The sequence below is a fragment of the Podarcis erhardii genome, assembly GCF_964252035.2.
Source record: "Podarcis erhardii genome assembly, chromosome: 14".
In the NCBI taxonomy this organism is placed as follows: Eukaryota; Metazoa; Chordata; class Lepidosauria; order Squamata; family Lacertidae; genus Podarcis; species Podarcis erhardii.
Window position 1 is genome coordinate 32890471 of NC_138503.1, and position 24965 is coordinate 32915435.

The following is a 24965-nucleotide window of genomic DNA, read 5'->3' on the forward strand; positions in this document are numbered from 1 at the left end:
CAGGGCCGGAGGGAGAGAGCGGGCTCCGGAGGGGTTCCAGAGAGTGTCCCGGGATGGGGAGAGGCAGCCCATCTTCTGGGGAAGGGAATCAGCGTAGCACCAGTGGAGAAGGGGGGCAGATGGGGGAATCGGTGAGGCGGTCCCATCCTTGCCAGGGACCTGCGGGGAGAGTAAGGGTCCTCTGCTGCCTACACCCTCCTTGCGCAGAAGGCTTCCACGCAGGGAGAGTAGGAGGAGACTAGGCGTCAAAGAGCTTCTTTGCTGAAAGAAGTTCAAGAAACACCCACTGACGGATTCTGCCAGCGATTGAGACAGCCACGGGTGAGTGGCTGTACGGACAGAAAAGGTTCACTCAGGCAACCAAGCCAGGCGTTGCACCGGTTTACGCACGAGCAACCCCTAGAACCATTACAGATGACACCAACATTTATTAGTTTCTATTGCCAGCCAAAGACCTATTTATTTCACATTCCCAATAGCTGGTTTTTCCAATTTTGTCATTGCTGTACCAGTTGCTGTTGTGTTACTGCCCTTGCTTTATGGTATTACTGTTGAATGTTGTTGTTGATAAGGTTTTAGATTGCTTTACCCCATCCTGAGAGCACTTGCATTGAAAGGCAGGCTAAAAATATCTGTAAATGAAAATAAATTCACCGAAGGCAGTAAGAAAAAACGACGATTTGGAAATGGCTCTTGGTGTTTAACCTCAAACTCAAGCATTTTAATTCATTAGCTCATTCAGTGCCTATTCCATGACCTTCAAGGTTTACAGGAGCAGCTGTAAAGGTGCTGTAAATTAAAAAAAAAAATGAAAACAGGGAGGGTATGCTGGAAGCTATGGGTTAGAAACTGCAACTTTCTGCAGCTGTTCCTTTGCCCAAGATCATCAACGTCACCTTCTCACAAGCACTGGCTGTTTGCCACAGGGTTCTTTCAGATTTTAGCAAAGCTATCACTTTGGGGTTTTTGTGTGTGAGGGGTTGCACAACCTTTCATGACACAGAAGTCTGTGGCTTTTTCTCCATCAAATCTATAGTAAAACGTATGCATGGATGCTAGGGGTCCACAGATCTTAGCTCAACTTGGTAACCAGCCAAATTTGTTTGTGCCATGATCCTACCCTCCCTTTCAAGAAGGAGAGAACGGGGGTCTTCTGCCATTCCCCTGAGCTCAGGACCCAGCACAACTGTCAATAGCAAGCTCCTTTCCTTCTTTCGCAAAAAAAGAGGAGGGGAATCCCCATAGGGCCAAAGCTCAGATATTCAAAGCGAAGCATGAAGTCTTCCGACAGCTCTCCAAGTAACTCTGAGATTCAGCGCGGCATCAGGGGAAAGGTCCTTGCATTTCTCTTGTGCTTCTGAAGCCAGCCTGGTATCGCAAAGTTCTCACGTTCTTCCAGGCCTAAGAGGCCAGGGGCTCTCCTTGAAGTGGGATGTGGTAGGGTTGGCCTGTGGTCTAAGGCACTGGATTTAAGCTCATCATTCTGACTGCATATGGATGGCGTCAGTGGTAGAAAACATGCTCTACACGCATTAAAGTCCCAGGTTCAATGCCTGGTGTCTCCACAGAAGGCTGGAAAAGACTCCTGTCTGAAATCCCGACAAGCTGTTGCCAGCTAGTATAGACAATAGATGGACAAATGGTCTGACTTCTTTTCTATTTGTGCAAAAGTTGTCCTCACCAGCAGTAACGTGGCAAGTGTATTTGTGAATCCTTGCTAAAGGATTAGGGCTATTTCTTCCCATGAGCTCTCTGGAACAGCATCAGATGTTAAATTCTGTTGTGAGATTTCTGAGACCTGTTCCACAGAATTATGAAGCTGAAGATTATAAATTATCTGTGGCACTTTTATAGCGCATATCAACTCAGAAGGAAGCTGGGGCTTACCGAACAGTTAAGCCTCATTCAACCAGTGCAGGTTTCTTCTGAGTTGGAATGCAAACCATTACATTGTTAAAATGAGCTGTCATCTCTGCCTGCTGCAGTCCCTATCTATAATATCTCATTTTGTTCAACCTCTCTTTTTCCTTACTTCCCCAGTTCTCCTTACTCTTCCCTGTTCTACCTGATAAAAAAAAATAGGGGGCAGCACATGTGCTGTTTTTTCATATGTTTCTTAGTCTTGAGCACCATAAAGATCAACAAATTTATAATGACATCAGTTTCCCCATCCAGAATTCACTCCGTCCACTCTAGTCCATGCGTTTTTTTGCAATAATTATTAAGAGTTCGACTTTAAGGCAGATAGGAGTCTGTGACCCTCCAAACCAAATCTTTTTCCATATCAACCTGACTTTGTTTTGACATCAGATGAGGTCTCTACACGAGATGACATACCTGGTGTGAGGGCCCAGGAAGGTTTACAGTGGTGGCTCTTTGCATGTGAAATTCTCTTCCTATTGAGGTGCAACAAACCTCATCTCTTTATAGCTTCAGGCAAATAGTCATGATGCATCTTAGAAAGAGGAAAGGCTGCTGCTATTAGTAATTGTGATTCAGTGATTTGTTGTGTTTTTTAATGCTGTTTTTATTGTTGTTATGCATTCTTATCTCCCTGGTTTTATTGCAAACTGCCGTGTGGCCGGTTCAAAGGGTGATAAATAAATTATCCAAACAAATAAATAATATCTGGAGTTGAAGGGAGTCCCACAACATCCGCAGGGAAGCAGATTCCCAATTTTAAGATGCTAGAAGCCTCTGAGATGTTTTTGCTGCAGCAGAGGGACTTGGCTTGCTCTCTGGAAACAGCACTTAAGAGAAAGCACTCCCCTGCTGTGAAAGAGACTCCAAGATAAATCTCTGGTGTGACTGGGAAAGATCCATCTGAAACTCTGGAGAGCTTCTTGGAGTAATGCTCTGACTTCTATGTTCTTCCTTCTCTGCATCATACCTTGCCACCACAAGCCATCGCCCACTCCCTTCTCTTCAAAGAGGACCTTGGGGCTATTGTCCTGCTCTTCACATATCCCACAAAGTTTTCCTTCATTTTTATCTCTCATATAATATCCCTACCCATCTTCAGTTTCTTTCATTACAACCTCCTTAAATCTCCTGATGGTGGCGCTCTCTTCCCACCTCCCCAACACTATCCTCTCTATGCTCTTTCCCACACTAGAGTCTCATAGTCCCCCTTCTTAACTCCCGAATCAACTTCTCCAGTCCCTGTTTGAACCACACCACTCCACTATTTCTGGTACCTCCACCAGCCCCCAGCTTCCTTTTTTACATCTCCTTCCACTTGATTCTCCTTATCAAGATTGCCCTAAGTGGGCGAAGGCCGCATTCACACCATACATTTAAAGCGCTATAATACCACTTTAAACAGTCATGGCCTTCCCCCAAAGAATTCTGGGAGCTGTGGTTTGTTAAGGGCAGTGTTTCATGTGATTGATTGTTAAACCACTCTGAAAAGTGTAGCCCCATCTGGAGAATACTCACTCTCAGCACTCTTAACAAACTACGGCTCCTAGAATTCTTGGGGGGGGGGGGAACGGACGGACGACCATCACTGTTTAAAGTGGTATCATTGAGCTTTAAATGTATGGTGTGAATGTGACCTACCTCCTCCAAACAGGAAGACCTTCCTCTTGTACCTCTCCCACAACTGACTTCCCCTCCTTTCACATTCCAAACATTTCATCAGTCTTACACTGCTTCAACAGAACCCCCACCTTACCATTCTTCTCTATCCTCTGGCATGCTTTCTGCCCTGGCCATCTTCCACATCCCTCCAGCTCCTCACACCTGACTGTTGCCCCTTTCTTCAAGGGTCTCTCATTTGCATCTCTCTGTACTCCATTTTTCTCACATCCCCCCACCCAGCCACTTCCCATTCTTCCACTCCCTCAGGTACGCCCCCACCAGTCCTCCCTGCTCTCCCCACCCTTACCTCCCATTTCAATTTTGCCCACAGCCAGGCACCCCTGCCCTCAACCCTCCAAATAAACCCCAATTCCTTCCTGCTCTCCTTCATTCCTCCAAGACACCCACACCTCCCTCCCCTCCCTGCTGTTCCCATTGCCATCTCCTCACCCCCCCACTAAGCACCTCCCAAGTACATCCCTAATGCCCCGTCGTAATGTTTCCAGGGTCCCCTTTGTTTACATCTTACACCTCCCCAACTTTTCGCATCCCCTCCCCTCCCTCTCCGAATTACACCCTACCTACTCCCCTCCCCCCGCCGCAGGACCCTCTGCCTTTCATCTCTCTCTCTTTTAACCCAACTTTCACATTCCCTCCATCTCCCAGTCTCACCCACCGCCAGACCCTCTAAGTGCACCTCTCTTCCTTCCCACCTTCCCTAGTTTACCTCTACCCCCTTGTTCCCACCCCCTCTTTCAATCTCGCCCCCAACCACGCACCCCTCCTTCCAACATACACCCCTCTCCCTTCCCAATCTCTCCGCCCTCCCCCATATTCTGCTCTCACTCTTTCCTTCCGACCCTCCCCCCGGGACAGCGTGTGGGTCTGTGCGTGTGTTGGGGGGGGGTGGCGTTCCGCGCCCCGGCCGGCCGGCCGGCCTTCGCCTCATTGGCTCCTCCTCCTCCTCTTCCCTTTCGCTGTGGCGGCGGTGGCTGCTGTTCCCGGGGCTGCCGCGGCGCTGCTCTCTCTCTCTCCCTCCCGCTTCCTTCTTTCCTTCCTTCCTTCCTTCCTTCCTTCCTTCCGTCGTCCTGAGCTCGTCCCTCGCTCCCTCCCACTCTCTCGCTCACTCTCCTCCTCCTCCTCCCGGCCGTTGCAGGCCGAGCTGAAGCAGGCGAGGCGGAGCATCTCGTCCTCCGCTGCTGCTCTTGCCGCCGCCGCCGCCGCGGCCTCCTCCTCCTCCTCCTCTTGCCCTCCCTGGCTAGCTCGCCAGCCACCCGGCCGGCCTTCTCTCTCTCCCTCCTCACGCCGCCGCGACACTCCGGCGGAGCCCCCATCCTCCATGCGGATGTGACATTTCGCGGCCGCCATTTTGAGAGGCAGCGAAGGCGGCGGAGGAGGAGCAGGCCGGACTCGCTCCCAAAGCCGCCTGTCGCCGTCGAAGGAGCCCGCCCGCCTTGGCGCTGCCCGCGCCGCCGGGCCTCCCTCCTCACCGGAGCCGGCCCAGCCCGGGGGGAGGAGGAGGAGACCCAGCAGCAGCAGCAGCAGCAGGGCCTAGACGTCGCCCTCCTCCTCCGCAGGGGCTTTGCCTCAGCCTGCACCCGCTCTGAGGCGAGCTCGGCCCTCCATCCTCCTCCTTCCTCACTCCTCCTCCCACTCCCACCCCCGCCGCCATTGGGCGAATAGCCAGTAAATACGTGCGCGTCTCGCTGCCTCCCCCGGCGGCCGCCCGCTCCCTGCCCGCCGCCGGAGTCCAGCAGCAACAGCAGCAGCAGCCCGAAGCCCAACAGCAGCAGCAGCAATTGCAGCCTCACCAGCTCCAGGCCGCGGAGCCGCCCCGCCGCCAGCCGACTCAGCCCCCGTCTCTGCCTCAGCAGCTCCTGCCTTTCCAGCACTCATCGCCGCTCGACGCGGGGCCTCCGCAGCAGCAGCTCCTGCCGCCGCCGCCGCCGCCTCCTCGCCCTCCTCCCTCAGCCAAGGCCCAGGCCGCCGAGCCTGAGCTCCCGCAGCCCGACATGAACCACCACCAGCAACAGCAACAACAGCAGCAGCAGCAGCAGCAGAAGCCCGGGGAGCAGCAGCTGAGCGAGCCCGAGGACATGGAGATGGAAGGTAAGGGGCAGGGGGTTTTGCGCTGAGTGTGGGGGGAGGCTGCAGCCTCCCCTGCTTCGCAGATTGCAGTCTGCATTTACTCCACCTCCCACACTCTCTTTCTGCACCCCCATTTCTCCCTCCTTTCAGCATCCTCCCCCCACCCCCTCATCTCAAGTGTCTTTTGCAATCCATTCCCACTCTCCTCCCCCCCAGGACGGTGACTCCTCTGATTTGGTTCTGCAGTTCCTCCACAGACACATACACCCGCCCCCCTCGACATCCTTGATGGCACTGGACAGTGGTAGTCCCTCTCCCCTCCTCTTGTTTTTTAAACCTTTGAAATAAATAATCAGCATACACCCCTGTTCTTCCCCTTATGATTTCTCCTTCTCCAACTATGTTCCCATCCTGGCACTTATTGCCTCCTGAACCTCTACTGCAGTCCCTCCCGCATGTTGTATCTAGCTTTCTTTTACTTCTCCTGCTGACCTTAGGGGCCTCACACTTTTTCTCAGCTTCTGTATCTTTTATTTTAAGTTTCTCTGCTTTCTTCAGCATCTCCCCCCACGCACCCTCTTCTCATACACTTAGATCCATAACCTCAGTTCCAAAGCCCCCAGATTCTGTGTTTTCCCCATACATTCACTTTTCCCAAACACTTGACCCTCTAACTTTGCATACCTTGACTCTCTTCCTTATTTTCTTCTCCCTTGGCCCCTAATACTATGTAGGCTTTTGATTTCCTAACTTTATAGTACCCCCTCCCACAGTTTCCCCCTTCCTGGCATTATCTCAACTTCGTGGGAACTCCAGTCACTATCTTTCAAGCCTGCAGCTATCTCATCACTTTACTCTGCATGTGCCTCCACACAGTCTCACACGATACTCCTGCAGCACCATATCCATGTTCTTATCCATGCCATATCCGTCTAGTCATATTTTGATTCCTTTCAACTCTGTGCCTAAACTGCGCCTTCAGATCTTGCTTTCCAATTTCTCTTCCTTAGGCATATAAAAAAGCTTATACCTCTCTCTTCCAACTCAGTTGAATGCTGAAAGAGACACATAATGCACTCTGTCTCATCTCTGTATTCCATAGTTCTGCACCCATTTTACCCACCAACCTTTGGATTGCCTTGACCCTTACAGGTCTCCTGGTTCTGTGCTCTCTCCATTCTCAGTAATCCCTGCAGGATCTCCCTGCACAAGGCACTGCTTGGTCTTCTGGAAATACACCCTTAATTCCTCTATTCCTCATCCACTACAGGGACACTTATCTTAGTTCTGTGGCCAGCATCCTTTCCCTGTAGCCTTCCTTCCCCTTTAGGGCTGGGGCCTCCTTTTTGCCTCCTGCCCCACCGGCCATGCCTGCTTTTCCTTGAAGATACCGGAAAGATAAGGCTGCTGCTCCAGGTCCTATCCCACCAGCCAACTTGGAAAGACCTTTGGGAAATATAAGGGTTGGCTTTCTCCAGATCGGAGAGCCGCCTTTCATTTGATTTTTGTGTGCGCTGTGAGGCCGAAGTTGAAAAGTTTTAGGAAGCCGGCGAAGAAGTGGGGGTGGTGGCTCTGCTTGTTTTCCAGGCTGGGGAACCGGGTGCGCGCGCCTCTGTGTATGCGAGCTGGTTTGGCGCTCTTGGGGCGGGGCGCGGCGCGGCTGGTGGGGCCGGGGCGGTGTCCCGGAGGCTTGTAAATTGCGGGTGGGGAGAGAGAGAAAAGAGGTGTTTCCCATAGAGAGAAAACCCGGGGGGGGGGGGGAGTTTGTCCCTGACTTTCGTGGAAGTTGGGAGTTCACTTCTTGTGGAGAGCTCTGGCGTGAACATTATGAGCAAAGCATTTTTCTCTAGATGCAAAGCTTGAGAAAGCGGCGGACACTTCGGGTGCCCCAGTATTGCTTCTTTGCAGGGCTCCGAGATCGGTTGACCTCGAGCAGGATGTGCTTCTTTGCAGTGTATTTTGGGGGTCGCGGGGTGGAGAAGGAACGGTGTCGAACTGGCTCTGGCAATGGGGGGCCTCGGTGATATCCCTTTTCTTGGGACAGATCGCTGCGCTCAGGAATGCTGCTTTCTCCCCAATCTCCCCCTCCCCCTGACTGTTGATTCCGGCAGCTGCTCGGCGTTTAGGTTTTTTTCTTTCTTTCTAAAAGCTTCCAGCCCCCTTCTATTGTATCCTGCACACAGCCAGCCACGCGAGATGCTCGCCATTTTTAATTGGGCCACTGCTCTGCTCGTACTAGGGGTTATTTACAGAAAATGCATTGGGATGGGGAAGGGCTCTCGATGCGGGACGAATCCTCTCTCTGGGTAATGCTCTTAAATATGTAGTCATAGGGCACTGACCCTGCTCAGTCATCCCAGGGTGGGGGAAGGAAGAAAACACTCCCAGGGATCATGCTCCAGGTCTTAAAGGTGCAGTCCTGTGCCGGTCTACTTGGGGCTCACTCCCATGTAATTGTGTATAAGATTGTAGCCATAGTGGTTTAAAATAAGGAAGGCTTCATCATATTTAGATATAAAAACAACAAAAAGTTTTCTTCTATGCAGAAAGTGCTGATGACTTCTTAGAAACAGTATTAAAACCCACCATCTATTTTCTCTATATCTTGATCATTAACAAGATTAAAGACTTTGGGGATCAGAAAATCAAAAGCATCCCTGCAGAAAGGTGATCAAGATGTTGCTATCCTTAAGAATAATAAAAATATTCAGACTGGCTTCGGTGTTAGCCTAAAAGGTGATTAAACCATAAAAGTGCAGGGCGATTAGTTAAAATAGAGCTAAAATGTTGTCACTTTTGCTACTTATGGTAGAATTAAGATGGGATTGCCATGGGCACTGTGAAAATAGCATGCTGAATTAGATGGGCCTTTGCGCTGATCCAGCTGGGTCTTCTGATATTAATGTACATGAAAACAAATATGTGATATGATTGTGTATGTGTGGAGATTTTTGTGTTTCATATGCAGGAACTTCTTATTACTGAATCTTGAGAGACTTCACCTAATATCTGAAATGGTACAACCCACCTAGAGGTTTACCAATAGAGTGAGAACTAGTCATGTGTTACTTTGTGGCAAGTTAAGAGACATGTACAAATTTATTGTTGAAAGAGCTGTTTCTGTATCTGCTTGGTATCAAGGCACAGGCTCAGAGTATGTATTCTAGTTCCCTACATTAACCAGAGCATTAGCTGAACTTTAATGGGTCATTCTCCTCCCCTTTCAGTGGGACTTAAGGACTGAGTATCTTGAAATGTACTGGTTAACCTTTTGCTAGCTGAAAAGTACAGAGCATCTTGCAAATTCAGGTCTGGACCTTGGTTACAATGGCCAATTTGATCTTGCTTCATGATTGAAGGTCCTGTGTCCTCTACGTACTTAGTTTTGATATTGTTGTAAAGTAAAACACCACTTCATTTATTTGCCAAAATTTTACATTGCCAACATTAAAAAAAAAAATCTTTGTTATTTACAACTAAGTTTGACCCCTCCCACATCAGTATGTATGAACTTAGATATTTTTCACTTGAGCTCTATTACTGATATTTGAAAGATTTCTGATAACTTTCCAAGGAATCCTGGAGTATTCCACCACAATGCAGTTGCTCTTATGAACATTTTCTGTTCGTAAAAGGGAAGAGGGCTGCATCTCTTTACCACAGTCAAGCTGCAGAAGAGAAGAGGAGAAAAGGCACTTGACCATATGGGGATGAAGAGATAATGTTTTGGGTTAAAAAGGTTGAACTGCCATCCACATAAATGTGGTGCTCAAATCCATATGAGGTGATCCACAAATGAGGAGCCCCAGACCGGAGAAAAAAAACACGGGAAGGACTTCCCCAAATGGGAATACTGAAATGAAACTTAGAAAACTAGGAAGAGAACCAACTGAAGAAAAGAACCACAGAGAAAGGGGGTCAAACAAGAGAGGGTTTTCAACTGTAGCCAAGGCAGCAGGGATGTCTTGGGCTGTGTAAGGAGACCTTTGGACTTGACATGAGATCTTGGTTTCTATACCTTACTAAGGATGCTTCTCCAAGTAATAATCAGGACTGATTATATATGGGAATGGGGTCCTAGACAAAGGTTGTGAATACATTGTCTTGATATTTACATAAAGCTTTACAGTAAGCAAGAATGCTGACAACATTTTCTTAGAATGTTCTAAAGCAGATGCAGACCTATTCTCTTTCTCCTCTTGACTTCTGGAAATACTCCTAATATTTTTCTTAGAGTTATTCAGAAGCTTTCTCTTTTATTGCAGCAAACATGTTTTTCTTTTTGTTGTTAATGCTCTTGTGTTTAGACTCTGATATTGCCTTCAAGTCATTTATAAGTCAATTCTTTTATTGCTTCCATTGTTCTTAATTACTTTCCCTTTGTCAGTAATATCCAGTTTAAAAAACTCCAATCAATGTATTGTTGATTTTGCAATTTGATTTTACAGCACTGCAAAATAGCACACCACCACAAAAGATTATCTGTATACAGAAGAAATGTGATCAAATGCTGAACTTGTAACAACAGGCAATAGCTTATAACAAAGCTTCAGCTTTTTCATTTTTTACCATACTTATTTGAGGCAGAATAAAAACAGTGAATTCAGTTCACTGTGAAGAATTTAGTAAAAATTGTTGTTGTGACAGGAGCAGTTTTCATCTGCAAATCAGTCTACAGTACTGTAGAGTGGATGCTGTTTCTGCCTTTTGGGTTGTTATTTACTATTAGCATAATTAATTTATTAATCAGCTTCTACACAGTTGTCTCAAGACAATGTACAATAATGCTGCCAGCAGCTCAGAGACATGTATAAGAGAGTCCACAGGTCTCTAATTGTACTGTGAGGGGATCAAAAACTTCTAGCTGTTTGTGAACATTAAGATATCCTAGCGCAGTTTAGGAGAAAGGAGTTTCCCCTTCTTTTAGAAGAAGCATTTCACATGACTATTTCAACTCACTTTTGGTATTTGGCTGGGTGAATGCTCCAAAATGAATCCACTGACTACCTGGATCTTGGCTTGGTGAACCTGTATATGTCTGGGAGATGTCCAACCCTTCACAAGTCTTGTTGCCATAAAAATAAAATCCTAGTCTACCTTTGAAGCAAAATGCACTTGGTTTTGCTTGTGCTGCTGTTGCTTGTTTTAAACATGCTTTTAAGCAAGATGGCTTTTGATGTTGTATGCTGCTTTGATTGCCTTGTGGCAGAAATTCAGTTAACATATTTTATAAATATTTGAATATAAATTATATTTAAAGAATCAGAAACTTTTGTTTCAGACTTCTCTATAGTTTTAAGGCTTGAGAGGATGATATAGAAATGTAGGAGGATGGGGAAAGGAAGACATCCATTGATACCAAAGGGTCAATGCAAAGCTTTCTCCCTTTCCTTTCTCTTTTGAAACACTTCTTTCTGCCATTAGTGCTTCTAGTAAATGCTGGACCTATATAGCACTTGAGAATCAGAAGTGCTGTAAACTTTCAGGAGGGAGGTTGGTGGAAAGAGGTAAATGGTAAGCTGGCATCACTTTGGTCTTTGACAGACACACAATTTAATAGATAACAGCAATTTTATATTAAATTGTATTAAAATACGATAATAAATCTGATGTCAAACCAAATCAGTCTTGTTAACTGACTAGGTATGCTTCATACATACTAGTTATGATGTTGGTCATTATAGCGATGCATAAGGTTTCTAGGATAAATACTTTGGACTAGCATATTGATAAATCTCATTTCCAAGGGGAATCGTTGTCAAAATTGCTACTGTTATAATTGCCCCTTTGTCAGTGTAGTAAATATACATTGGATTGTATTCAAAGTTACTCATACTCAGAGTAAACCCTCTGAAATGAACTGACATGATTACTTGGGTTCATTAATTTCAGCGGGTCTTCCCTGAGTAAAACTTTGTTGGATATAACCCATTGCTTGATCTTTAAAGAATGGTGGTGTGCACTTGAGGACACAGTAAATAAAAATATCACGTATAGCTTAGAAATGCATGCTGAAGTCCATAGGGATGTTTGCCTGTTTCATGCATATTGCTAAACCAAAATTTAGTATTCCGTAGATGCAGGAGCCTTGTGTTCATGTGCTGTTTTTTCCTGTGTGACCAGAAGGAGATTAGAAGGCTCCTCCTGCTCAACTGGTTTGCTGTGTCTGAACCTGGATAAAGTGAAGTTTGTGTTAACTATGGGTTATTGAAATTAGCCAGCTTCAAACCATTGTTAATGATCTGGAACCTAGGAGTTGTCATTGGACATAATTATGACTTGTGAAGCCTCAGTTGTTAAGATTTGTGCTTCTTCCTTGTTCTGTCAGGAAGAGTCACTAAAAGTGTCTTGCTGCATATGTAGTTCATCAGGAAGCACCCAGGCTTTTCTTAGGTGATCATATACTTTCATTTGCAGAACTGAAACACTTGTTAAGCATATTTTCACCAATTGTCTATTGCTAGACATATCCTGGCTTCTGTTGATTTTGCTCATGCCCAGTGGCAGTTTGATGTTTAATTGGAAGACCAAGCAGTAATTTCTTGCTGCTTCTTTGTATACACCCCCTCCCCCAAACCAGGCTACTTTGGAGCAGAATATTTGATTTTGGCCCTTCACTTTCTGTTCTCAAGTTGTCATCTTCCGTAGGCTTTACTAAGTATAAAGGAGTATAGGATAGCTATTAACTTTCTTAGCAAAACTGCTGATGCTATGTGTGTATATGTATCTACCTATCTGTTTTATCATGTTGTGTAGCACTTTGAGACTTTTTTAAAAATTTAAGCGAACTATAAAGGTGGTATCCCATGAAATGCTTCCACTAGTGTAAGGACTTCTGGCTTTGTGGTGGAACGTCTCCTTCCTTTGCCTACCTGTGTCCTAAATCTGTTCTGGATTTCCCCCCAACCTTCTGGAGCATATTTGAGAAGGGAGAGAGGAAGCTCCAATGCACAAGAGGAAATCCTTGCAGTAGTAGAAACACTTCAGTGAATACCAAACCTCCCTAAGGGATTTCTAAAAATATATGTGTGTGTGGAGTGTGTGATGGGGGGTGGAAACCCCACACATAAGTTTGGGAAAGGCAGGACCATGGCAGAAAGTCTGAAGTTACATTCTCCTCTCATTTCACTGGAAAATATTGTTAGTGTGACTTAAACTTAGCTATATACTGTTATGACTCGGGGAGGGGGGCAAAGCTGTATTTCTAAACTGCTATAACCCACCCTTGGACCTTGTAGTGAAGGGAAGATAAGAAATCATGTTATATTGAAGAATAATAATGGTGATTATAAATAAAAAAATTGTCCAGTAGCACCTTAAAAGGTAAAGGACCCCTGACAGTTAAATCCAGTTGCGAATGACTCTGCAGTTGCGGCGCTCATCTCGCTGTACTGGCTGAGGGAGCCGACGTTTGTCCGCAGACAGTTTTTCTGGGTCATGTGGCTAGCATGACTAAGCCGCTTCTGGCGAAACCAGAGCAGTGCACAGAAACGCTGTTTACCTTCCTGCCGGAGTGGTACCTGTTTATCTACTTGTACTTTTTTTTTTTTTTTTCAGCATAATCCTAACATATCTACTTGTACTTTGACGTACCCAGAGCAAACTTAGTTGGTCTCTAAGGTGCTACTGGACAATTTTTTGATTTATTTCGACTGCATCAGACCAACACGGCCACCTACCTGAACAGTGATTATGTTGCTGTTTGGTCCAACAGGTCAGCCTGTACACAGTAATAATAATAATAATTAAAAATAATTTATTATTTGTACCCCGCCCATCTGGCTGGGTTTCCCCAGCCACTCTGGGCGGCTTCCACAGAGACCAAAAATACATTAAAATCTCACACATTAAAAACTTCCCTGAACAGGGCTGCCTTAAGATGTCTTCTGAATGTCAGGTAGTTGTTTATTGCTTTGACATCTGATGGGAGGGCATTCCACAGGGCGGGAGCCACTACTGAGAAGGCCCTCTGCCTGGTTCCCTGTAGCTTTGCTTCTCGCAATGAGGGAACCGCCAGTAGAAAATGGCACATCATGGCAAACATTCTGAAGCTGTGTTTATAGTTAAAAAAATTTAAAAAGCACCAAATTTCTCCAGAGCCTTCAAGGCATCTTGAAAGAATGACAGCAAAACAGGAATTTAACTTTGTTTGATTTTTTTTTGTTTTGTTTAAACAGATTTTGACACATAAGATCATGTAAGTTCATTTAAACATGAATACATTGTTCTATTTGGAAAATTAAGAAATACAATTACATAGTGTTGTGAGTTTGGTTGGGGTGGGGATGGAAGGATGTATGCCCGAGTCCCTTCCAGTTCCTGGATCCAACAGGGATTCAATTGCTGCAATAGCTAGACAAGTTTCTTTGTAATTGTCCCCTAAGTATGAATTGTTAAGGTAACAAAGGAAGTGGCTGTGTGCCAGAGGACAAATGACTGTGCCCCCTCCCTCAACTGCCTGGTAGTTAGAAATACAAAAAGCCAAAGTCAGGTGTGTTAGCTGAGGCAGCTGAGAGACAGAGCCATGCCTGATTTCAGCTGGAATACAAGACCTTCCTGCTTTTGGGGTGCTAATGCTATAAGCCCCTCTATCATATGCTCAGGGTGTGTGTGAAAATAAATCATATATCATAAATACACCACAGTCTCTGCTACCCCGCATTTTGAGAAAATCAAACCCTGGGTAAGTGCCTGGAACCCCTGGAATCTCGCACTGCTATGAGATTGGGGTGGCATGCAACAATAATGTTTCCAAATGGTTCCTATAGCGGCTTAGTAACTTAGTTCATTTACATATTGTGTGTACTGGGAACACACATTACTTTATTGTAAAATAAAGTTCTTCTTGAGACTGGCTTAACTTAGTACAGGTAATTAATTTACTCAAGTGAAATTGTGCTGTGCATCTAAACTGAAGCAGTTAAAGCAGTCTAGCCAGTACCTTAAATGACACAACAGGGTGTTTGGAATTGGCAGTGAAGGTGCAGAGGTAGGAGTAGACTGGTGTTGAGCTGCAACTTGCCCCAACTCTCTCAAAGAGTTATTTATTAATATGCATTATTACTAGAAAAACTGGAACAATGACAGCAGTGTTCTGAAGTCCTGCAGATTGTATGTGGATGCAAAATATGTCTTGTAGAATAGAATCAAAGGATGGAACCAAATCATCCTCTTTCTCTTTCCTCAAGGAACATCTCTTTCCTTGTTAATTTGCAGATTAATTCAATTTTTTACCGAGCAGAGTTAATTCTTAACATTTGTATTTATTCTTTGTATACCGTTAACCAATGTGTATTTGTATCAACCTTGCAAATAAATTCACAGCTGTTGCTAACTTGCTCGTCTGCACACTGCTACGTTAGTCATTTGTGGCACGTTGACAGTCTTGAGGAAATAACTCTTAGCCAGTTTATGAAAAATGTTTAATCACCTGGGGGTGACTTTTACTCAGCCCGGGCAAGTGGATACAGTGGTACCTCGGGTTACATATGCTTCAGGTTACATATGCTTCAGGTTACAGACTCCGCTAACCCAGAAATATTACCTCGGGTTAAGAACTTTGCTTCAGGATGAGAACAGAAATCGTGCTCTGGCAGCAGCTGGAGGCCCCATTGGCTAAAGTGGTGCTTTAGGTTAAGAACAGTTTCAGGTTAAGAACGGACCTCTGGAACAAATTAAGTACTTAACCTGAGGTACCACTGTATTTACAACCTCACATGCACACATGTAAATGAGGCTTGCATCCTGCAAGTAGAGCATATGGAGCGGCTGTTGGGTCTGGTTCAGAAACTCCAGCTGGTGCAGAATGCTGCAGCCAGATTGCTGATGGGAGCTTCTGGTCAAAAAATGTGACAGGGTTAAAACAGCTGCACTGGCTGCTATCTACTACTGAACCAGGTTCAAGGTTCTTGTATTGATTTACAAAGCCTTGAACAACCAGGGTCCAGGATATCCCAGAGATAACCACTGAGAACATTTGCAGGAGTGTCTTTGTTCATTCCCCAAGTTGGTGAGGTTCCACAGACAACAATGAGAGATGATCAGTCCTGTCCTATGGAACATTCTGCCAATGGAGATTCAGCAGCCCCCTTCTGTGCCAATCTTTAAAAGCATGATGAAAACTTTTATTATGCTAGGCCTATGCAGACAATTAAGAATACATCCCCCACAATGGTCTGTTGAGGTTTGTTTTTAATTTATTTTTGGTTTCAACTTGTTTTTAACTTTTTATGATGTTTGGTTTTTTTGTGGTATATAAATATTTTTTTCCTAAAATAATTATTACATATGTTTTCTTGGCTGCTACTGGAAATCCAGTTACTCCCTCCCAAATCAAGCCTGAAAAGGCAATGACTTTCCACCCCATGTACTAACACAACACCCTGTACAGTACTACTCTATATACAGTTTGACTTGCTCTGTTATGAGGTAAATTGTAAAGTGTAATTAAAAAAACCCATCCTATTTAAGTCATATGGTGCTCAGGATTATTATTACTGTTGTTACTAATTATCCTCCCTTCACACTAAGGTGCCGGGTGGGTTACACAGTTTAAAATACAGCATTTAAAACAGTTTTAAAACCTTCTAATTACTGTACAATAAATCTCCTGCAATCACAAAACATAGGGTGACTCCAGGGATCAAATGCATTGTGCAACTGTGATAGAATACATCTCATTGTTTTTTAAGTTGGAAATTAAATTCATTCCCTCCCCCCTTTTTAAAAAATAAACAACCAAGTTTTAAAGGAAAACTGAATTTATTGCAAACATACAATTTCTTAAACTGAATTACGGTATTTTATCAAACACATTGTGTCAGAAGCTGCTTTTCTATGTGAGAGAATATATTACATCAAACTTAGAAGCTTTAAGTGTTATAAAGTCTGTTGTGTATTGCGTATTTATTATGGTAACAACATTTATGTCTATGAAGATTTTAGATAAGCAGATGATTAGAAAGGACCGTGAACAGTAAGACCCTTGCACAAGGTTGATTGTAAATGTGCTCCAAGGACAGAGGCTGGTTGTGAATGTCCTTCATCATGACTTCCTGAATGTTCATTTGAGACCATTAATCAGCATCTTAATAATCTTTATAGAAGGGAGATGGAGCAAGATTCAGATCCAGCGCTTTACTGCTGTGTAGCAGGCTACCATGCAGTACTTTTACTCTTTATTGACCATAAGGCCAGGAGGCATGGAAGCTGGTGGGGAAATTGTGTCTTTCTGTGAGCTTGCAGCAGGTCCTGGGAGTTATGAGCTGCTATGCAGTCTGTGTGTTTCAACCAAATTCATGCTACAACACTCCCTATCCATGTGCGTAAGAAACTGAATATAAATGGTTCAGAGCAGATCTGACCTGGAAGCAGAGGTGGCGTCAATGTGTTCCCAGCCCCTGTGCAAATTTTGTGACAGCAAAAGTGATGACAACATCTTAAGCCAGCTGGGTTTCTTCATAAAATCTTGCTCACCATGCAAAGGGCCATAATAATTTTTGGGCTGTATCTTCCTCCTGCTGCTGCACAAATAGCATGTTAGCCACTGTTAATGTGATAAATTTAACACATTGTGTAGGACCATTGTGCTGTGCTGTGAAGCATAAAATGTTGATTTTAATACAATCCTGTCAATTTTTGTAAATGCTTTTCCTATAAAACAGCCTTCACCAGCCTGGTGCCCTCCAGATGTTTTGGATTGCCAATGGTTGTGCTGGCCAATGGTGGTGGGAGTTGTTGACAAAAACATCTAGCGGGTATAAGTTTTGCAATGGTTGCTGTTAAGTTCTTCTTACTGCTATATAGTTTTATGTGCAGTCTTACCATGTAAACTGAAATGAAGACTCTTCCATAATGGAGAGAGTTGTGAAATATATGCATGCTATAAAAGGCTGTATAGATATATATGTGGGTTAACTTGCTTCTTTTCTAGAAAGTGACTGTTCCAGGACCTAACGGTCTACATACTTAATCAATGCACGTGTAGAAAAGAAAATATTAAAACTTCAGAATAATATACTGTGATTATTGGATCAACAGAATTACAGTGAAAATATTTATCTAATGAATTGGCCTCTTTGAAGTTTTTCTCTGCCCTCTATTTTTTGTCAGCAAGAGATCCAGGTCTGTAAACAAACTCATTTGGAATTAATGTGGTAATCGATTAATTGGTGCAGTTAACCAGTTAAAAGTTCGATCGCCATCTTAAAATAGAACACAAATTGGAGTCATGCCTCTAGAGATTATTCTATATCTCATTTGCAACACACTTCTTTGTGTTCTGCCTCTGCCCCCTCCCCATTTCCTTGCTACTCCGTAGGAGTCCTTGGAGTAGTTAGCAAGTGGGGTCTGGGCAAAGTCATGAAAGAAATTTTGCAGAGCAGTTTTCCTTCCTTTCCTTCAGGGACTTATTCAATGGCAAAAGAGAAAGGAGCAGCCCTAGGTATATTATGTGGGGTGTAGCTCATGTAAAATAGGGGCTTGCTAATACATTTGCAACTCAGTGAAGTATCTACACTGAAAAAGGTTGGTTTAAGTGTCATCTTGTAGTTATATGAGCATTGAAGGACAGCCATGACAGCAGTTACAGTGCATAAAAATAAAACTAATTTGTAGGTAAGGTCTGCATGTTAGTTAAGGGCATGAGCACCTCTGAGATTCCTGCTCTAGTTCTAGGATCTGGGAAGGAATTTTTCCAGATCCATAGACTGTTATGAGTGATGTTATGAGTGATGGCTGGGGTTCCTAGTCTCTTCACAGCAAAGCAAATATAACACAAGGGTAGCGAACGTGGTACTCTCCAATTTTTCCCCAACTACATATCCTATTTTTCCTGGCTGATGGAGCTGAGGGGAGCTTTAGTCCAATAACATCTATAGCAGGCATGTCCAATAGGTAGATTACTGGACGTCTGCGGTAGATCACAGGTAGATCATTGGCTCCCCCCAAAGAAGCTGAACAACTGTGGCTCCCCTAAAAAAAGCTCAGCATTTTGCCTCCTCCCTGAAAAAACTCAACAACTTTGACCCGAACCCCCCAAAAGGGGGTAGATCACTGCCAGTTTTTAACTCTGTGAGTAGATCACAGTCTCTTGGGAGTTGGCCACCCCTGATCTATAGGATACCATGTTGACTATCCCTTATGTAAAGCGTTGCTTTGCTGTTCTCAAAAGTGTACAACTGGGCTTCAGACAGAGACAACGTTTTTGAGGGAGTATGTAGGGATGGACTCCTCACAGGCCCTCATAGATGATGGCACTTAAAGGACCTCAGAGGTTACGGGCACAAAGCAGTCTGAAATACAGCACCCCAAGTTATTGCCTGTGCACAGAATAGTGATTGAATCATATGCTGTCTTGGGCTACCTTACAGTTTGTCCTGAGGGTGGGCTGAGTAGTTGGCCTGTCAGCCACTATGCTTCTGCTGCTTTACACCGAAGTCTACAGAAGCTGTATGTAATAAAACTGAAATTCCCTCCCCATGCCATCTTGTCCCCTGCAGGACAGATCAGTCCATTAAGTTTTGCCCCAGTCCAGTTTGTGATTCCAGTGGATGCTATTCTTCAGGATTATCATTTGACTATTTTATCAGAGGATGGCAAATTTCAGTAAAGTCATCTGCATCTCTTGTATTGTTCAATGTGTGCAGTCTCTTTGTTAATTTTTTCTGATAAAGCAATTACCCTTACACTCTGTTTCCAGCAAGGTATTTGCAAATATTCCATTCCTTTCCAGTTCTGTACTACTATTATGTGTGCTGCCACCAGAAGAAAAATGGTTACTGTAATTCTTTTTAATAGAGGTCAAGCTGCTCTTCTCTTAAAATGGTTAGCAGCCCCAAATTTGGGGTACTTTCCACATGTTGACCTGCAGTGTGGTTTATTTCCATAAATGGACTCTGCCAGAAGGGCTGTACGTAATCACACAACCCAACATGTGGAATGTTGTACCTATCCTGTTGCAGCCTCTCCAGCAGAGGTGGGAGTATTTTTTTTATATAGCTACATGCCATCGATGTAGTAATTTAAATGTTTTTTAGCCCACAAATTATTCCAGTCCACCTCCTTAATTTTGATACCTGTGTCAGATTTCCATTGTTGTTATAAAGAATTGCATCGTCCAGTTGTTAACTCATTATTTTTTCTATAAAGCATAGATAGAAGGTGGGGTTTTTTGCATGTCCGTTTGTGTGTAAAATTAAATTTTCAAATGGTGTCAGAGGTCTTGTGGAATGTGCATTAATTTCTGAATTTGATATAAAGTGCATTATTTGATGAACACCTAGCCAATTTACATTCTGCATTCCAACTTTTTGGAAACAAGCTGCTTATGCACCATAAGGCCACTGATACTTTGAGGTCGAGGTACTTAGTCACTAAAAGTGACTAAGAGAAGCTGGTTTTGATCAGAAAGTTCAATGCTGTTGGGATTTTGTGGAATTTAAGAAGTTGGGGGGGGGGGTTGAGCAATAGCTTTCAGTGTGCTGTAACCATTGAATCCACAGGGTAATTTCTAACTCTTTTTGATAGTATTAAGCCAACTGGAGAATGATTGGAATTAAGGAATTTTTGTATCTTGATAACTCAAAGCATAAACAGGCCGTTAACTCCCCCCTACCTCCCGGCCTTGGATTAGTCTTCCTTATTGTATTAAATAATTCAGACACTAGACAAGGAAAAGTCAGTGCACTGTCATACCAGGTCCCCTTCACAGGACGACAAATTCTTTCATCTGAGCTGCTCATTTTTATTTTGTCAGCAATTCCTTCTCCAAGTACATTATGGCAGTGGATTTGCACTTGCCATGATCTGGGAGAGATTGCGATAAAGAGTGCTCAGCTCCCACTCTTCTCTACTTGGAAAGGATTGTGAGATCCACCTTAAAGCAAGTGCAATGGATTTTGTCAGGTGGGTGGGCATTATATTCTTGACAGGTGGATTCTTCTACCCAGATGTTAAAGTTAGCCTGGGAATGGGTACAGATAAAATTTCCCCACTTGTTTAAGTTATTTCCAGCAATCCTCCTCTGGTGGGAGATTCCACATTTGCACAGTTACATTTTCAGGCTCTTCAGTATTCTGAATGGTAGTAGCTCATGGTGTTTGTGTCCAGCATTTTTATGCTGTAACTGTATTGCCATAGCTGGTGATGGAGTGTAGTCGTTAAAGATGTATATTTACTGGATACAGGCTTAAGAATAGATAGGATCTCCTTGGCCCATGTTCAGTGTTCTAACTAAATTCTCAGGACTGCATTCAGATTGGGATGGGGATAGAACAAGCATGGATTGTATGCCATCATAAGCTCTTTGGAGGAAAGGCAAGGTACAAATATGACCAAAAAGAAAGATGGGGAAATGCCATTGACTGGAGAAGATCTTCTGTAGCTTTTCTGATCAGTAATGGTGTTGGATTTATAGCTGTCACTTTTCTTCCTGATGAATTATGCTGGTTTAGCATTCATTTCAGAGTGTACTGTATAAAGAAGGACCATAACTCTGTGGCAGAACATCTGTGTTGCTTGCAGAGTGCCCCAAGTACAACCTTTGGCATTTCCAGGTAAGGTTGCAAGAGATGGTTGTCTGAAATCCCAGAAAGCTGCTGTCAGGCAGACTCAATATAAGGCAGATTTCTATGTTCCTATAGTTTTGACCTGTTATTTTGGTGAGCAGACTAGATTTCTGTCTTCACTTGATGTTTTCAGTTGCTACATTTGGGGTGAATTCCAGCAGAATTCAGTACTTTTCAATATTTTACAGCCAAAATTAGTCTTACTAGTCTTTAAGAGGCCACAAATGTATTTCAGGATAAACTTTCTTAGGCAGTAAGCCATTTGGTAATATGAAAGAAGTAGTCATCTGTAAGCATTTACTAGACTTGAAGGTGCCATGAAACAATTAAGATGAACATATATGGTCATCCAAAGCTGTCTTGTGTTGAGTCAGACCTTTGATCTGTGTAGGTCAGTATGTCTTCAGTGGATCTCCAGATTTCAGACAGCTGCTTTCCACAGCCCTGCCAGCAGATACCTTCTGATCTTTGCTCCCCAACTTCACAAAACTTCACAAAATACAACGTGTCATTTAAGTGGGGCAAGCACTCCCTAGGACAAAGATCTCAATTCACATACAGACCACAACCATCCATCCAACAAGAAACAATTGATAGACACACTGTACCAAGCTTATATCGAAAAGGATACTGGTCAAGTGATCTTATATGGTCCCTTACCTTTCCCGCCCCGACTTGGCCACAGTGATCCATGCGACGGTCATCTCCAGGCTTGACTACTGTAATTCGCTCTACGCGGGGCTGCCCTTGAAGCTGTCCCAGAAACTCCAGCGGGTATAGAATGCTTTTCACCCAGTGCTTTTCAAGCTGCACTGGCTCCCAGTGGAGTACAGGGTCAGATTTAAGGTGCTGCTTTTGACCTTTAAAGCCCTTCACGGCCTAGGACCCTCGTACCTATGGGACCGCCTCTCCTGGTATGCCCCACGGAAAGCCTCAAGGTCCATAAATAACAACACCCTAGTGGTCTCTGGCCCTAAGGAAGTTAGATTGGCTTCAGCCAGAGCCCAGGGCCTTTTCAACTCTGGCTCCGGCCTGGTGGAACACTCTGCCTCATGAGACCAGGGCCCTGCAGGATCTGATTTCTTTCCGCAGGGCCTGTAAGACAGAGTTGTTCCACCTGGCCTTTGGCTTGGAGCCAATTTGATTCCCTCCCTCTCTTTTTTTTTCTTTTTCTTTTTTTATTTCCTTCTCCTGCGATGAGGCTACATTTTAATATTTTAATGTTCCATTATTTTAATGTTGTATTTTATTTTTGTTTTTAAGTTGTAATCATTCATCTTGTTTTTATTATTGCTTGTAAGCCGCTCTGAGCCCGGCCTTGGCTGGGGAGGGCGGGTTATAAATAAAAAATTATTATTATTATTATTATTATTATTATTATTATTATTATTATTACATATAATGATAGCACTAGCAGCAATGCAGTGCCTCCATACATAACCTACCCCAATAACATTCCTGTATGTAGGGAGAGACAAGGGCGACAAGAAAAATTTCTCTGTAGGGATGATACCTTTAACCCCTCACCGCTCCCAAAACCCTATGGCAGGAACTTCCATCCAAGATGGAATAAGTCTTCACCTAGGGAAGGGAAATTGACATTTAACCATTCCCATAAGAACCCACCATCAAAAAACTATGCATCCTCAAGACCAAATGCTGGTGATATAGCCAGCCATACTGGAACTGGTGGTACAGAGAGACCACCTGAGAGCTCTCATTTCTGACTTAGTAGACCTCAGAAAGATCTTAATATCCTCACCTGGAATTTGGCATGGTGGGACAACAAGAAAGGAGAGAAAGATTTAACTATGTTCCTGCAGAATGGGGGACTGACCACCTTTACCTCACTGGATCTGGCTGGGGAAATTAGTGTTGTGGAGTCGGATCTCCTTTATGAATATTTCTTGCCACTACAGTTTAATGCAGTGGCAGGAGGCCCATTTTTCTGTATTAACACTTACCTCCCACCAGCACACACCCCTAGATACAAAGAGTAGGTTTTTATTCAGTGACCAGTTGTGAAAGCAAACAACCAAGTACAGTAGTTCACTATAATTCACCTTTCCAAGATGTAAAACTATGGTTCGGAGACAGCAACTCTGTCCAAGACCTTGCACTGAAGCCATATCAAAGATGGGAATTAGAACCAAGCAGAACCAAGCAGGAGCTATTGGGGAGATGCAGCTGCATTTACCTGGCCGCCTGGCACCAGCATCACTGCACATGAGTTGGAGGGGCAAGATGGTGAGAAGATTAGTGCAGAGCAGGCACCCTAGCAGAGCCAATTGAGCACTCCTGCCAATGAATTATACAGTGGTTCCGCTTCTTCCTCCTGGGCCGTGTCCAGAAAGTGGTGTTGGGGGATGAGTGTTCAGACCCCTGGGCTCTCACTTGTGGGGTGCCTCAGGGTTCCATCATCTCCCCCATGCTTTTTAACATCTACATGAAGCCACTGGGAGAGATCATCAGGGTGTTTGGGCTGGGTATTCATCAGTATGCGGATGATACCCGGCTCTACATCCTTCGGAACCAGTGAAGGCGGTGAAGGTACTGTATGAGTGAGAGCCTGGAGGTGGTTGGAGGATAGATGGCAGCTAATGGGTTGAGGTTGAGGTTGAATCCTGACGAGACAGAAGTACTGTTTTGGGGGGACAGGAGGTGGGTGCGTGTGGAGGATTCCCTGGTCCTGAATGGGGTAACTGTGCCCCTGAAGGACCAGGTGTGCAGCCTGGGAGTCATTTTGGACTCACAACTGTCCGTGGAGGTGCAGGTCAATTCTGTGTCCAGGGCAGCTGTCTACCAGCTCCATCTGGTATGCAGGCTGAGGCCCTATCTGCCCGCGGACTGTCTCGCAGGAGTAGTTCATGCTCTGGCTATCTCCCGCTTGGACTACTGCAATGTACTCTACGTGGGGCAACCTTTGAAGGTGACCTGGAAACTACAGCTAATCCAGAATGCGGCAGCTAGACTGGTGATTGGGAGCGGTCACCAAGACCACATAACACCGGTCTTGAAAGACCTACATTGGCTCCCAGTACGTTTCTGAGCACAATTCAAAGTGTTGGTGTTGACCTTTAAACCCCTAATAAACGGCCTTGGCCCAGTGTACCTGAAGGAGCGTCTCCACCCTCATTGTCCAACCCGGACACTGGGGTACAGTGCCGAGGGCCTTCTGGCCATTCCCTCACTACAAGAAGCGAAGTTACAGGGAACGAGGCAGAGGGCCTTCTCAGTATTGGTACCCACCCTGTGGAACACCCTCCCATCAGATGTCAAAGAGATAAACAACTACCTGATGTTTAGAAGACACCTGAATGCAGCCCTGTTTAGGGAAGTTTTTAATGACTGATGTTTTAATGTATTTTTAATCTTTGTTGGAAGCCGCCCAGAGTCGCTGGGGAAACCCAGCCAGATGGGTGGGGTATACATAATAAATTATTATGATTATGATTATGATTATGATTATTAACCAAGATAATCAAGAGTCTGGAAACTAAGCCTTGAAGGAGCTGGGCATGCTTAGCCTGGAAAAGAGGAGATATGATCGCCATCTTCAAATATCTTAAGAGCTGTCACATGGAGGAGGGAGCATGCTTGTTTTCTCCTGCTCTGGAGGGTAGGACTCAAACCATTGGTTCAAGCTGCAAGAAAGGAGATTCTAGTTAAACATTTGGAAAAAACTTTCTGACAGTAAGAGCTGTTCAGCAGTGGAACAAATTCCCACGA

The 24965-nt window shown here is 44.4% G+C and overlaps 1 protein-coding gene across 7 annotated transcripts in view; it reads left to right on the forward strand.

Moving 5' to 3' along the window:
• USP7 (ubiquitin specific peptidase 7) overlaps positions 1-24965 on the forward strand; it is a 90244-nt gene that overhangs the window by 6112 nt on the left and 59167 nt on the right. For 2 of the 7 annotated variants that reach the window (XM_081840242.1, XM_081840247.1), the window contains exon 1: positions 5448-5691. The exons of 4 other annotated variants lie outside the window; for them this stretch is intronic. In XM_081840242.1, coding sequence (XP_081696368.1) covers positions 5595-5691 — 97 coding nt within the window. In that variant the 5' untranslated portion in view covers positions 5448-5594. Of the gene's footprint in view, positions 1-5447; positions 5692-24965 lie in introns of those variants that run through there. One more of the 7 variants, XM_081840246.1, reaches the window with a different exon arrangement.